This window comes from Typopeltis vanoorti, chromosome 8 (assembly GCF_054136105.1).
Source record: "Typopeltis vanoorti isolate ZY-2024b chromosome 8, IOZ_Tvanoo_1.0, whole genome shotgun sequence".
NCBI classification, from domain to species: domain Eukaryota; kingdom Metazoa; phylum Arthropoda; class Arachnida; order Uropygi; family Thelyphonidae; genus Typopeltis; species Typopeltis vanoorti.
The window spans coordinates 135260433-135276035 of NC_143556.1; the positions used below are offsets into that span (position 1 = coordinate 135260433).

General features: G+C 38.8%; 1 protein-coding gene across 1 annotated transcript in view; it reads left to right on the plus strand.

The window, feature by feature from the left end:
- The window catches only part of LOC150104364 (suppressor of lurcher protein 1-like), a 355061-nt gene that overhangs the window by 55589 nt on the left and 283869 nt on the right, over positions 1 to 15603 (plus strand). Inside the window, exon 3 of the mRNA XM_090396464.1 lies at positions 12532 to 12602. Coding sequence (XP_090252590.1) covers positions 12532 to 12602 — 71 coding nt within the window. The remainder of the gene's footprint in view (positions 1 to 12531; positions 12603 to 15603) is intronic.

Genomic DNA, 15603 nt, shown 5'->3' on the forward strand with positions numbered 1-15603 from the left:
AAATTTGCATATGGGACACTATTTCCGCCATTTTTGAACTATCTGTCTAAATCCGGTGAAAAACGTCTGAAGATATGTCCTCAAACCATACAAATTATTTCTATTCAAGCGCAGTTTGAACACAAGCACATTAGTGCCAGTAGCAATATGATGGTTTCATAAGTGGTGTCTGTGTGGGCATCATACGCGAACAATAACAATATTAATAATAATCCATATTTAATTAGAAAATCATAATTAGGTTCGGAGCACGTCTTTGTATATTTCTCTTCGCTCATAAACGAAATAATATTAGTTTGTTCCGAATTTTCTTTTCAAATTAACATCTCTGTAACGATCAGCATTACTTTCTGCGAAGGATATTTTTCGGGATTGTAACACCCCGAGATTGTTTAAGGCGGTATCGCAGTCTTTAATCTTCTGGAGAGTCCCGCAGCAATCTGGTGAAACAATCTGTCAGGATGATGGATGCTTTATTCTTCTCCTTGCACGATACACGTTCGCACTGGGCAGCTGGTATTTAAACCAGGCAATTTAAAAAAGGGGAACAATTGTTATTTAGCACCGTAATCACCGCATTTCACTATGAACTCGACAGATTAATAAGAACATTAAAACAACGCAGATTTAACCCAGCCATCAGTTTTTTAAAAAAAACAAAAAAAACTTCCAACTGGGATTCTTCCATCCACTGGTATTTTCTAAGGATGTATCATTACTTGCATTGATTTTTATATACTTAGCATGAACCCTAGAAAACGCACACATACATAGGCGAACTCCTCTTTTTCTCTTCAACTGTCTGCACTGTTAAAGTGTCTTTAGTATTACAAGCGACTGTGAAAATAGACTGAGACTTAAGACAAAAATCGCTGCTGTTCGCTTATGAAAAGTCTGTCAGCAGAAACATTTTATCTGCTCGTAAATATAAATTAACGAAATGAATAATATGCATTTTTAATCAGGTTGTCGGACACAAGTCGCTTGGAATACGGAAACAGGTAATGCTTTAAAAATGAAATGACACGTCTTTACATTTAAAAGCATCCCTTCCAAAAAAAAAACAAAAAAAACATAATTCTTTAACACAATTGTAACTGACCGATATGGATACTCTAAAAATGGTAAGTAATATTTTATTGTCAAGTAAGCTTTAACACACCCTTAAGGAATTCATTCCGATGCATCATATATTCCATGTTGTCTACTGGGATTATGGCTGGGTTAATCGACCGTGAGATGCGGTGATTAATACCCTTGGAGGGTAATGGATGGCAATGCTGTAGCCAATGAAGTTCTAACTGAGGCTTGGCTATTGCTGTTACCCTCCTGCCATGATCAGAGCTTTAATAGCTCAATAACACTTTATCCCTACACTGTCCTCTGCAGATTACGGGGAAGATGAAAAGCATTTTTGCTTCGCCCCTTTAAGCAAGTCCTTATAAGGATTATAAGGGATTATGGCATTACCCTCCAAGGGTAATTAATACCCTTGGAGGGTAATGGATGGCAATGCTGTAGCAATGAAGTTTTAACTGAGGCTCGGCTATTGCTGTTACCCTCCTGCCATGATCAGAGCTTTAATAGCTCAATAATACCTTATCCCTACACTGTCGTTACAAATAACGGGGAAGATGAAAAGCATTCTTGCTTCGCCCCTTTAAGCCAGTCCTTATAAGGACTATAAGGGATTATGGCTGAACGATACGAAGCCAAAGCACAGTATTATGTCTGGTAACTGCAAGTGTTCAGGCCGATTGTGCCTACTTTGCGGGATGAAGAAATGAAAGTTTAGGGAAGGAAAAGCCGATTACCTAGAAAGAGACGGCCAACTCACCTTCATTGTAAAAGTTCTCCGCGTCATAGAGGAAATTCGAACCCAGATAATAACAATCAAAGGTTGTTAATATCTGGTTTTCTACTTCGAATTTCTACCTGAAATGAATGACCTCACACGTTACTTTGAAAGTGCCTCGAATCATGTGATTGATCCGAATCGAAAGCTTTAATTAATTACTTGGCAAACAATGTGATTCGCCTTCGTAATTCTTTCAAGCTCTGTTGTCTTCTTTCTGTAATTCTGTCGTTTTGACACAGTTAGTTTGCTGAAACGTCACGCACAACTTTCTTATTTCATATTTGATAGCCTTTGACAAATGGATGACATTTTTAAAATCATGCTTTTCGGACAATCGCAGACACGTGCTTATAATTATGGGCATCGCTTCAACTACACGTTTTTACAATCTCCAGGAATGTTTTATGAAATCGAACAGCAAATGGAAATTTACTTCTGATATTATGGTTTTGTTCAAAATAATTACAAATTTGGATATCCTTTATTGACAGTTCGCTCATTTCGTATTTGACGATGTAACGTATGCTGCCGAGACGTAGAGGCACACCAAGCACCACTGGTTAGATGCTAGCAGAATCTACCGTTGCCATGGGAACTTGATCACATCCGTCCAAGTTAACACTTATTTTTTATGTATCGAGACGAGAACTGTATTTGCAATTGACTATCTTTCTCTACCGTTGAACAGTTTTAAAATACCGCATCAGGTTTCGATGTTGGGCCCTTCGTGACTTCGGAATCAGTGGCTGCCAAAAATTAGTCGAGCATTGGGTGATGGAACTTCCCCCAGCAGAGATATCAGTGAATTGAACCAACACTCAGAACGCATTATCACAAAGAAGATTTCGCCTGAAAGAAGATCACAGAGAAAAATGTTATTACTTAACAGTTTAAGTAGGAAATGAACGTGAAAGATCTAGATCTTTGTAATTAGAAATTCTGTTGTAACTAGCAAAGACAAACGCAATAGAAACTCTAATATCTTCAGTATTAATAGCATCCATCTCAGAGCGAAGAATTTACGAAGATAAAGATAAATCCTTCGATAACATTTCTAATAAGATCCCGTTCTTAGCGACTGCACTTAAGAAAATGCTAAAGAGGAGAACAATGAATTTCTAAGCCTTCGCAGCTACGGTAAGAACACTCACTCGACACGCCGTGTAAGCCGGGAAGCCGAAGCAATAAACAGTCCATCGCAAGATTCGGCGAAACGAAGCGAACTTAAGTAATTTTCGCTAATATCCTTGCAGCACACAATTAGCGTAGAGCCGCAACGGGTTGTCTAAGCCGATTACCAAACAGCACCCACGCTCAAGGAGTGGTCGATATGAAATAATCATCGCGTGGACAATAGCAATTTTCTTCAGTAGGCATTTTTCCCAATTTACATATTTGAAGATGGCGTCTGGGTAGATTTCGTATTGGGGGGGGGGATTCTAAATCGAGTTATGGAGGCGGTGAAAGAAGCAGTTCATTAACGGTTGCGTTTTGAGTGCAGCCACCCTTGAGCAACATGCTTGACTTCGTGATAATTGGCGTTGCTTGCATTTACCCTTAACGCTGTTAGGGTAGCACAGGCTGTTGATTGTCTCCATGATATTATAGAAATCTTCGACATTATCATTTCGCACGCTTATTGCCACGCACGATTCTTTAAAGAAAGTCTGTTTTCCAATTATCACCTTAGGAGTGCACCCATAATGAGGAAGTTACATCATTTTGTGCTTTACGATAATTTTCTATATTAGCAGAACATCGTTACGCTTAAATTACTGGGTCGACAATTACAAGTGACCTTCGCGCCTAGCTTTTTTTTTTTTTTTTGTCTTTTGATGCATGGTAAATACTTGCCGTTAATCGTTGTTCTTTGTGTGCACTTACAGATCATGTTATCTCTAGAACCTTAATCTAATTATCATCGCATGTGGGGTAGTTGACTCACTAAAACCTTGCCATTATTACAAACCACTACGAAGCAAGCTAATTAAGTTCGTTTTCATCACGAAAAATCGAAAACTATCACAGCAACTGAACTCGCAATAACAATTCACTTGGTTATTACAATTTTAATCACAGATGCAAACCAACAGTATTAATGCACGCAATCTTATATTTCAAAATTGTGTCTCTTTATTATTATCTCCTGAAATTGACGAGTAATTTATCCCTTCGCCGTTTGTCAAGTTCTAAACTTCGTTCTCAGTGAGTGCCTTCTTAATTATAAAATAAATATGCGATATTCTGCGTCATACATTCCACTTCATTGTAATGCAGGAAACCAATCCCCCGCCACCTTCCTCCAACATCATTTCATTGTATGATCACCGTTCTATTCATCTTCATTACTAAGCAAAATCAGTAAGTATATTTGCGTATGAATAAATAATCTCGTCGACATATGAATAATAAATGGTTTTCATTATTTACCTGCCTGTAGATATTTGTAAACGCCACAACAACACCTCTAGACATCGCTTGTGAAACGAATTCAAGTGGGACCTCGCATAGAAAATCAGAGATGACATTTTGGTGTTAAGGGGATTTCATCCTTATTTTCCAAACACGTGTTTACTTCAAGGTGTACTGATCTGATCTGGTGAAAGGGCTTGTATTGCCATTCTGGTACACTGAAACCTGATTTTTAAAAGACTACGTTGTCAATTTCTCTGCATTTCATCAACTTTCCAGCTTTTTGCAGAGGTTCTAGCTTCAGCATGCAGTTGCAGTCTTTAATGCCGGTACTGCATATATTACTGCGGTAATTTAAAACGATCCTCTTATAGCATCCCTTTGAATGATGAAGTGCAGAAAGTTAAATTTTCATTTATTATTTCAATCTCCATTATGGAGCAAAATAAAAATTAAAAAAATTACTGAATAACTACAACGATATATGTTATGGAGTAAACGGGTCTATTAACAAAGAAATATATGTTTACACCTGATGATACACACACACACACACACACACACACACACACACACACACAACTATCAGTGGAATCTTGGTCGAATAAAGCATTAACGACGGTAGATTACGTGCTCGAAATGGGCACCTTGTCTTTCATGACAGGTTTCGTAGGGCGTGCGAAGGTTCTCTGTCATCTTGGAGAAGAAGGGTTAGGGCCTCTGCTGTCGTGTAATTTTATCCCTTAGTTCATCAAGGTTGGAAGGCAGGTCATGGTGGAATACCCATTCCTTCAACACACCCCAAACGAAGGCATCAAGCGATGTGAAATCAGGAGAACGCCAAGGATACGGGAATTCTGTGAGCCTCGAAATTAGCCTCCCGGGGAAGCGTTCTGATAAAGAGGCTCTAGAACCACGTGATGTGTGGCAGGTTGCTTCGTCCTGTTGGAACACCTGTGAACGGAACCAACACATTCTGATGTAGTGTTCGCTATTCATGTAGGGTCCAATTATGAATTAATTGAATCCAATGAAGTAGGGTCCAATTATGCCATGACTCTGAAACCGCTCACCATGCAATAACCTCCTCACTGTGAAGAGGTTTCTCTTGGACAAACTCACGTTTCAAGAAACCTGTAGGTTCGTCTGTTTACATGACCGCTTAGATGAAATGCGCTTCTTCCGAGAACCAGACATTATGGAGGAAGGACGGATCTTCATAGAAATTGGCCAGCACGCGTGTACAGTATTCCGGTCGTGCAGTTAAACACTGATCCACCTGAATGACGTACGAAAAGGCACCCAGCTCCTTAAGGATTCTCTGTACTGACCGCCTCGGTATCCCAGGTTTTTCCGCTTTTCGACGTTGCCTGCGTTTAGAAAACACCTGCCCCAGCAAACGCCGGATTCTCATTTGTGTTAACAGTTTGTGGTCTCCCCGAATGACCTTTGAGGCAGAACACTCCCGGTACGTCGGAACCTCTCGATTAAGGCAGTGATGACTCTATTGCCTGGGGCATGCTTAAGGAAACGAGGAACAAACTGCTCACAAACATGTATTTTTGGACCATTTGCTCTACGAACTCCGTCTGTTCAACCATAAACGTCTTTTCTTCCAACATCAACACCGTTGCTAGAGCTAAATGTAATGGCGTAGACTCTACACGTGCTCTTTTATTAATGTGCATGCAGTCGAACGGCATATCTCATAGAGCGTGTACTGAAGGAGATGTCGAAGTTCAATACTGTTTTTTTTTTGTTTGTTTTTGCCCCATACCGTATAAATCATCTACTGTTATCTCTTTTTTTTTGTCTGCTATTATCAATTACGAAAGACAATTGAAGTTTGATTTTGAATTATTTTGCCTACTTCGATTGATTTCGTTTTCAAACTGAAGAAACTGTTACCCAACATTTAAGTTGACGCTCAAACATGTCTCGTACAATGTCGTACCAAACTGTACAATGCCGTCTCGAGGTTTTGCTTTGGAAAAGAAGCCCTCAAAACTGACTGATGGTAAAAACTAAATAGAATTTATTTGGATAATAACAATACGAGGTTTTCCAAATTAATGGCCAACAGAATTCTATGCGTATAAGCCAGTTTCATTTTAACGTAAACCAATCTCACGAGCAAAAACTACACAAGAGCGATAGACAAACTTCTGTTTTCTTTTATCGGCGAAAAGATTCCCTTCCAGGAAAACTACGCTCTTCGCTCATTTGCGATTCCGAACCATTTAAAAAGATGCGTAGAAACCGGAAATGACAGAGCGGAACCAAACAACAATAAATGAGCGCAAATGGAACTGACGGCAGGGACACCGAACTCCTTCCTTGCGGATATTTGGCCGAGCTTGGCAGGGTGCTGGCTGCTTGCGAGAATCGTAACTCGTCTCGTTTGTTTCGCAAATGCTAAAAAGGAACACCCACGTAGTTGCTAAAGACATAAAAGAGGTTTGAAAGAAGCGAAACAAAGCACTGATTGGAAACCAGAGAGAAGCTGTGCGTGTGTAATACGAGATGCGGAAGTTGGGATGCTGCTGTGTGCGCCACGTAAATAACTGATAATCGCCTCTAAAAAGCAGCTCTCGGCAGTCATAATGTTAACTCGTTGGCGTATGGCCGGAATCCAATGGCTCCAAATACCTTTAAAGAGATGATTTTTCTAGCTGTGTTCGAGCAAGGACGAATTAGCCCGTCTCAGGCGGAAATGTCAAGTCTTTTCCCCTACAAAACAAGGCTTGGAACCAAAGCAGTTTAAGCGCAGAATTACGAACAGTTTTGAAGGTGCAAGGCTAGAGGTGAGATTTATTACTAACTCCTTTATAAGCGGAAAACGTTCCAGGAGGAGGAGGAGGAGGGTGGGTGATGGTCAAACATTAACACAATGCAATTTTAGGACAGTTTTCTTCTGGACCGATCAATTGACTAGCCGATTTTTAATTATTTAACATTTGTTAGATTTGATTACTTTAAATAAGGTAGAATGTATTACTGAAGAAGAATGTGAAAGAGGTAATAAGTATGAAGGAAGCACAGTGGTGTTCAATCCAGTAATGAAACGAAGAGTTATCGGAAGGTGTCTTAGAAATCATAAGACACCTTCCGATCGGTTGAGTCAGTCGCTTAAAAGATGAATTATATGCATGCATGGCAATGTGTTTCTGTTTGCTTCCGTTTCTAAGACGCCACCATCAGCTCCGTAGAGATTTTTTGTTCCTTGTATACAAACCCACTACAACTTTGTTTTTCCTTCGGATAAAAGACGATTCTGCCACAACGGTCGATGACAGCAGCTTGTTTCACTATTCCTTGCAGTCTTCTGTCAAGGGACGCATCAAGTCTCAAGCAAACCAGAGATGGCACTCCCGTCTCCTTCTGACATAAATATTGTAGTGATGACGGCTAAAATATATACTGACAGGTCGTCTGGACATCTTCAATTCTGCTCTACACAGGAGAGTGTATCACGGTTGCTTTCCCCTCCCCCCATTAACTGCATTTCAGCGAAGAAAAAATATTTCGCCTCCGTAAGTTTTGAGTGACAAAAAATAACCCTTACCCGTATTGTCATGTAGTGTCATCTTACCGTAATGTATAAAAACATAACTAATGTATCTCTCGCATACTTCCCTTACACTAGACTTACACGCTGTCCCTTCTCTTTATTACTTTGGTTCTTTGAAAACTAAAGATACGAATCTTCTCTGGTTATTTGGATAAACTAATCTTTCCGCAGTTTTTTTTTTCTTTTTGAATTTTTTGCCAGGATTTCCATAAAATAGTAGTGCAAAAATTTTGTTTTATTTCTGCTTTCTTTTATTATATACAGGGTGGCCAAAAAATAACTTTCCCTCTTTGGAGGCATCTGCAGCTGAAACCAATAAAGGAATGAGACCAAATTTTATATTGAGACTTTTGAAGGCATGGGGAGGTGAGTTCCGCGAAAAAAAGATTTAGTACCAAAAGTCGCGGATAGGGGAAATTTTGGCGCTGGCGGAGCCGAAAAAAGCGGATAATTACACTAAAGGCAGATAAAAATGGAATAATAACATTTCAACGGTGTAAGCGACAGCCGCGTCACTCATTCCAGCTGAATATATGGCGCGTTACAATGATAATAATAATAATAATAATAATAATAATTAAACTAAAATAACAACTTGCGAGAGACACAGAAATTAATGTAGCCATTGAACTCACAGGAAATAATGTTTTATTCATCAGAATCAGGATCCCCTGGACCGCATGCACGATTTTCAATGTGCTGACCTTTCTTGTATACAACAAATTGCATCCGGTGTGCGCCATACTCTACAGCTGAGCGTAAGGAGTCGGATTGGATGTTCATAACAGCCCGTTTTATGTTCTCTTTCAATACATGGAAGTTTGGAACGCCACCAACATACACAACGGTTTTAAATCCCCCCCCCTGGGGGATCGAGGCGGTCATGCCGTTGGAAAGAACTGACTGATAACCCTCTCATTACTGAAATGCTGGCGTCAAAGGCGCTGCACTGAACGTTCAATGTGTGGCTGTGCTCCATCCTGCATAAAAATTATGGAGTCCAAACATTGTCTTTGCTGCATAAATTTGCATAATCCTTTTTACCTGCGTTTACTGCAAATATTTGACTGCTTTCGGCTTCGCCAGCGCCAAAATTTCGCAATCGGCGACTTTTGGTACTATATTTTTTTTTCGCGGAATTCATCTCCCTATGCCTTCGAAAGTCTCAATATAAAATGTGGGCTCATTCCGTTTATTGGTTTTAGCTACAGATGCCTCCAAAGAGGGAAAGTTATTTTATAGTCATCCTTTATTTCATTCTGGTCAAATATTCCATATGCAGTCATACCTCGGTTAACGTAACGAAGCCTCGATATAACGAAGTCCGCAATTTCAAGCCCCATTTTGCGTAAAAACATAAAAATTTTAAGGTCAACGACCGGCAATCATCCGATTGGCGAACGACGGCGACTCGTCACCTACTCCCAAGCTGTGGGTGTTTTAACAGTTTCGCGCGTCATCCGCGTAATTTAGTCGTTGCTTACACTTCGTAGGGTGTGTTTTAGTGTGGTGCATTGCAATGAATGACGTGTGTTCTCTGATAGCATTATTGTAGATTTTGTAAATATTAATATTTAGTTAAAATGTCAGTCAAGGAAAAGAAAAGCAATTTCTTTAGAAACTAAATTAAATATCGTATAACGTGTTGAAAGAAAATCCGATGTGGCACATTCTTTAGGATTGATCCTGATTTGGGAAGAACTGTTATTGTTTAGCGACAAGTGTTAAATGCAATTAATCCGTATTGGCAATTGTTAAATGAAAGAGAAAAAAAGCATAAACAATCAACTTTAAATTCGTATTTTAAAATGTCGTGGTTTTATCTTAGTTAGGTATGTAATACTGACTTTTTATTTAATAAAGCTTTTCTTTTTTTTCAAAAAAAAAAAAATCTTTCATTTTCTTTAGGTACGAACGTATCCCTATTATAGCCATAGTATGTTTACCTCTGAGAACGAAGTTTCGCTTAACGAAGTAATTTCGTGGAACACATCCTCTTCGTTAATCGAGGTATGAATGTATATTGTTGAGGACGCTAAACACAGTTCCACACTGAAATCCATTCAGTATCGAAGAGAGAACTGTATTTATAATAAACGTCTGGTGTTAACAATTCACTGATTTATTTAAACCGAGCAGTTTTCAAGTGATCCTGTTCAAGCGATATGTTTTTTTTTTTTTTCGTTCAAATAAGATTCACGATCGCTATTCACTTCGCATCTTTTTTAATTTCTGTATGGACTTAATTTTTCTTTATGCAGTAATTGGTATGAGAACTGGCATAAAGCTAGGATTATCGGTCATATTACGCTTGACGTGGGGAGGGGCGTACAACTACGCGACTTAAACAAACCATTGATCTCAACTCAACCAGTTCGTAGGTTGATTTTTTTATCGTTTTAATTTCTGGTATAAACTATTGATCTAAACGAAGGGCCTAAAAAGTAGTTTCAGCCCTGGAGGTTCCTTAGGTGAGTGCCCCTTGTGATCATCAAGAGGTACTCTGAAAGCTATCCTTCCATTTCTTCCTTTTATGGGGGGTATTTTAAGTGAAGGTGAGCTATCCAGTTTCATATTCTGCGCTTCCTCTCCAAGCAATCTGGCCGTTTGTTCTCCTCCAAGATGGCACGACCTGCAAGAGAATATTTACAGTTAACAGATATAATATAGTATCCCCCTCCACCTCCTGGCTTAGTTGTCTCTGCCTTACAAAAATATCACCATGGAATTCATACGATTGCATGCTGTTGTGGATCCCTTATGTCGCTAGACGTACTAGAAGTACTACGATGGGCGATAATCTGTTAATATGTGGATTTTTTTTTCCTATTTAGTGGATTTTCCCTAAAACCGGTTATACCGGACAGGTTTTCCTCATAAAACCTGCTCAATATATTACTTATTTTAAATTATTGCAAATAATCCTGCATTTAAAAAACAATCACTATGGAAACGTGTTTAGCATGCCTTTGCAAACCACATTCCCACTATTAATGTGCATGCTGTGATCTGTTGCCAGTAGCTATAATGGGGTTGGTCCTAAGTGACTTTGTGAGCATTCCGAGCTTAATCAATACGGATGATGCCCTTTGACTGGAAAGACTTTGGATTAAATCCGGTCTAGGACGCGAAAATCCACATGAGAAATTTGTTTTTATCATAAAGCGATTTAGTCGGTCTCATGCGGAGGTGGTGGGACCGAAAAGTTCCGGTTTTTTTATCCCCAGAACACAAACCGGCTAACAAAAGACACGCAATTAACAGACATGCTATCACAATCTTAGTTGCATCGGTCCTGATTCCAAACAATCCAATCCAATCCCAATTTATTTCAATGTTAGCAATGCTAGCGATTAAAAGCTCGTGTGTATTTGTGTACCTTCTAAAGATGGAATGATCTTAAACGTATAGGAAAGTAAAAGGGGGGAAAATAATAAGATAATCCAGTAGAAAAAGAGCGGAAGAATGTTTGGAGAAGAGAGAGATTAACTGTCAGATCCCCTGCGCCGAAGAGTCTTCTATAAAATGATTACAGCCGTGTTTTGAAGATTTGATACCGCCGTACAGCGGCGATTACACATTTGTATGATTAACAGCCGTACTTAGTCAAGCCAGCATGTTTTCGCTGATGGGTGTTGATATTGAAGCTAAATGGCTTCCATCAATTTCAGGAAATAACACGACGAGATGGGGATGACTACGAAATCCCAGACCACATGCTACCATAGATGGTGTTCAACAACTTCAGCGCAAGCAGAAAATTGCATCTCGTTTATAACTGAGATGTAATCGGAAAATAGATCATTAGTGACACCACACAGAGAACCGCATTACTAGTAAATAATCACTTGGCTGTCTCTCTATTATCACGAGACTGATACCCTTCCCCCAATAGGACAGAGAGTGGTGTCAATTGCTGTGCACAAATATCGGTTAATGCAGGGAAAGTCTGCGCAGTTCCGAAAGAGTGTAAGATATTCGGTTTGCCGTGTTTGTGCTGCAAGGGATTACGTCTGCATCGAGTATCGTAAACAGCCCTGCTTCAGTCGCCGTAACTGGAACTTCGATCAGACGACCTTTTCAAAGCGTACAAAGTTTGATAACTGCAACATTCAATACCGGTTTAAGACCGTCGGATTCAGGCGACGATTAACAGTAAAAGTTCGATAAAAGAGGAAGCGATTGCAAGAGGGTCAGTTAAAGATCGCCTTTTTACGTGTCTTGATTAGTTTTAAAGCTGCAAACAAAACACTCCTAGGAGGCACACATCTTTCTTATAGTTCTATAAGGAGAGTGCATTGGAGATGCGATACTCGCTGAATTCTTCTACTGATACTTTAAAAACGTTTATTTGTTATTAAAGTATCAGTTGAAGTTGATAATTCAGGGATTTCTCCTACTCCTTTGTCATTATATTATTGATGTATGATTAATGTTGGCAGTCAACTGACTTCATGAAAACAGGTCTTTAATTTTTATCCTCCAAATGTCTCTTTCTCTGGACAAATGCCGATTCGAGGAACCTTGACAAGAACTTACAAGTTGTAAGATTGCTGGTCGACCGTCGGCTTGTCTTTACATTTGTAAAACTCTGGCAAAACATAAAGGTGAAACCTTTCCAATTCGGACCGGAACATAAGTACATGGAGTATTTTTTATATATATTTTTTCTTTTGATTAATCTTCTAAGAGATGATGCCAAAGATGGTGTGATCATGCAAAGCAAAAAGCTGAGAACAGCACAACATCGCATGGAGAGAGGTATGCTAAAACTAACATTACGAGATAGGAAGAGAAATACCTGGATAAGATCTCAAACAGGTGTCATCACGGGTATTGTAAAATACATTAAACGGGCTAAGTGGAGATGGGCTGGCCATATTGCCAGATGCAATGACGAGAGATGGACTAGAAAGCCAAGAGAGTGAAGACCAATGGAGGAGAGGAAGAGGAAGGTGGAGGGATGAACTGGAACAAGTTGCGGGAGTGAGATGGATGGGAGAGGCATAAAACCGAGTGGTCTGGAAAACCATGGGGGAGACCTGCGTCCAGAAGTGGACAGAACCAAAAGGTTGAAGAAGAAGAAAATAACCGTAATAATAAACTTCCATGAAACTGAAGCCATACATAAAGGCGAGGCGTATCCGATTTGGACCGCAACGTACAGCATATCAGCTAATTGTTCGCTCTTTCTTTCATTTCATGAATCCTATAAGAGATTATGGCAAAAATAAATAAATAAAATACAAAAAGAAGTGCAAATACCTTGTTTCACAATAACATTTATAAACAGTAAACTGGCGGCGCTACAATCGCTCGATGTCTGTTGGGTGCATGCTGTTTTGGTCTATTCATACACAGACAATGGAGAAAGCCCAACTTGACATAAAAAATATCGTTATTTATTTATTATGTGTAGGAATCGAGTGAAATGGTGGGAAGACACGATTGTATTAAATCAAGCAACACATGTTCGGTGTCAAATTAATGGCACGTTCAACTTCTCCATGCTGCAAAATTAGATTTCTTTCTAGCGAGAAAAGAACTACTTATTTAAATAGCCTTTCGTTATGACTATTACTTTAAACCCCCGTCTATTCTACTGCAAATATATACATGACGGTGTACGCACTGTCGTTCGTATGTGCAAAAAGCACTACCGAAAACTCTTGCCGCAACATCGGTGGAATTTATTCGCTCTCACAATTCATTTCCTTCACGTTCGAAGTACTCGAATACTTCTGTATTCCTTCATGGAAGAAGTGGTAATGTGGGAAAAGACAACACGGAGGTGAAAATTGTGTGAAAGAACCAACTGCTGGATAATAAAAATGCTAATATTGGTTGAATTTCTAGCATTAAAGAAAGGGCAAATTAAATTGACCCACATCGAATCCGCGCATTTTACAGTTGAATGTCGTAGGGGACGCAATTATTTCACGTGTTCAGCTGAAGTTGAGCAATAATACAAAAACTACCGTTGGGGTGGTTTGTGTTGTGCGTTAAAACTCCTTTTGAGACCGCCGCAGATCTTGGCGATTGCAGCACGGGCTGTTTGCGGAACGAAAGTAGTCTTCATTGCAGCAGTTTGTTTCCTCCCATCACGCCAGACGCTGAGGGAGATTAGCGATGAACACTAAAAGTGAAATTTAGAAAGAAAGTTTTTTTTTTTTTTCTTTTACGAGAAATTCGGGGCCAAAATTGGAAAAGAAAGAAACTTGGCCAGATGCAAGTTTACCAATTACTACTTGCGGTTATTCTGGATGTTTCGGGAAATTATATTTGTGGAGAGACTCGCGCACGGAATTCTCGACTTAGTACAACGAAGATGACAATGTTAAGTGGATGTAAACAGCTGAACCATCTCAAAGTGCATTATTTACTTTTTTCCAGATAATTCTTTCCGTGTTTATCTTAGCAAACATTCAACAAACAATGAAAAAAAAGTAGTTTATCGTTTATTCATCGCATAATATTAACTTGGAAGTGAAAATATAAAATTTAAAAAACACATTACTAATTTGCTGCTTGAGTTTAAATTTTCCCTCGGAAAGGGGTAAAAATAGCCCCTCAATGAATCTTGACAAATAAACTACTTGGACCTTCGTTAAATAAAAACACTTTTATCTTGGTTACCCACAAGATTTTTATCTTTCAAACAAAACTGGATATAATCGTTTGGGTTTAAAATACTTAATTTTGCATCAATAGAAAAGGGGAAAAAATCCCTGAACAAATTTCTAAGCCAGTTGTAGTCTAAATAATGTTATAAAAAGATAAATTATTTTCTGTTTTACCTATTTACATTTCTGCGTGTTCAAAATCGATTAGGCAGCTGTGGAAACATGCGGGGGAAAATTATTTCGAAATTTTTGGGGGCGGATGTTGAAACATGATTATATTTACATGCAATAATTAGCATATTCTCTACATGGTTTGAAAGAATTGAATCTGTGTTTAGTTTTAGAAATGGTGCGCATTCTATTGAAAGGAAAGTAAGAAAGAGAAAGACAAGATTGCCTTTGTTTTTGATCTTTAATGATTTGTTCGTATCACCGCTAGAAAGAAATTCTTTGTGTTTAACTAACATTAACAGACCATTTACTATTTTCTAAAGGGGGCCCTTTAGAAAATAAGCAAATGCTTATTTTCTAATAAGATCCTTTCTAATAAGATTGTACACTCGACAAACCTGTTCCGTAACCTGTCGGATAAGTAAATAAGAATTCGCTTTGATGAAAAACAGATTGCACAAATGATAAACGAAAACTGACTAAGCGCATATTGACTGGCAAAAACACTTAGCTGAAACCTTGTGCAATAAAAGATGAAGTTGTAGCTGGGTTTGACTTCAACGGTCCTAAACCCACAGATATGATTGCATAAAATGAACCTAACGATGTATGTTCACTGTAGGAAAAAATGGTAATGTTCGAGCTTTTCTTAATGCCGAATGCATGTACCACGCATTCAGTTGCTAATGGCAAATGACGTCGCATCACAAACGACAATATTTCATTATCGTTTGGTTTCCTTTAAAACTACAAGACGTACGCAGCAATTCATTTGAAGAAGAGTTGCTGATAAAAATAATAATAATAAATAAATTAAAAAAGAATACAATGCACATCCCTTCACCACGAAATCTGCTACTGAAGAATTTTGACCACACAATTAAAGGGACAAAATCCCACTAGGGAACTTTTGAACTTAACAGTTTGTGTGTGTGTAAAGCACGGCTATACCACAAATAAACGGGCTG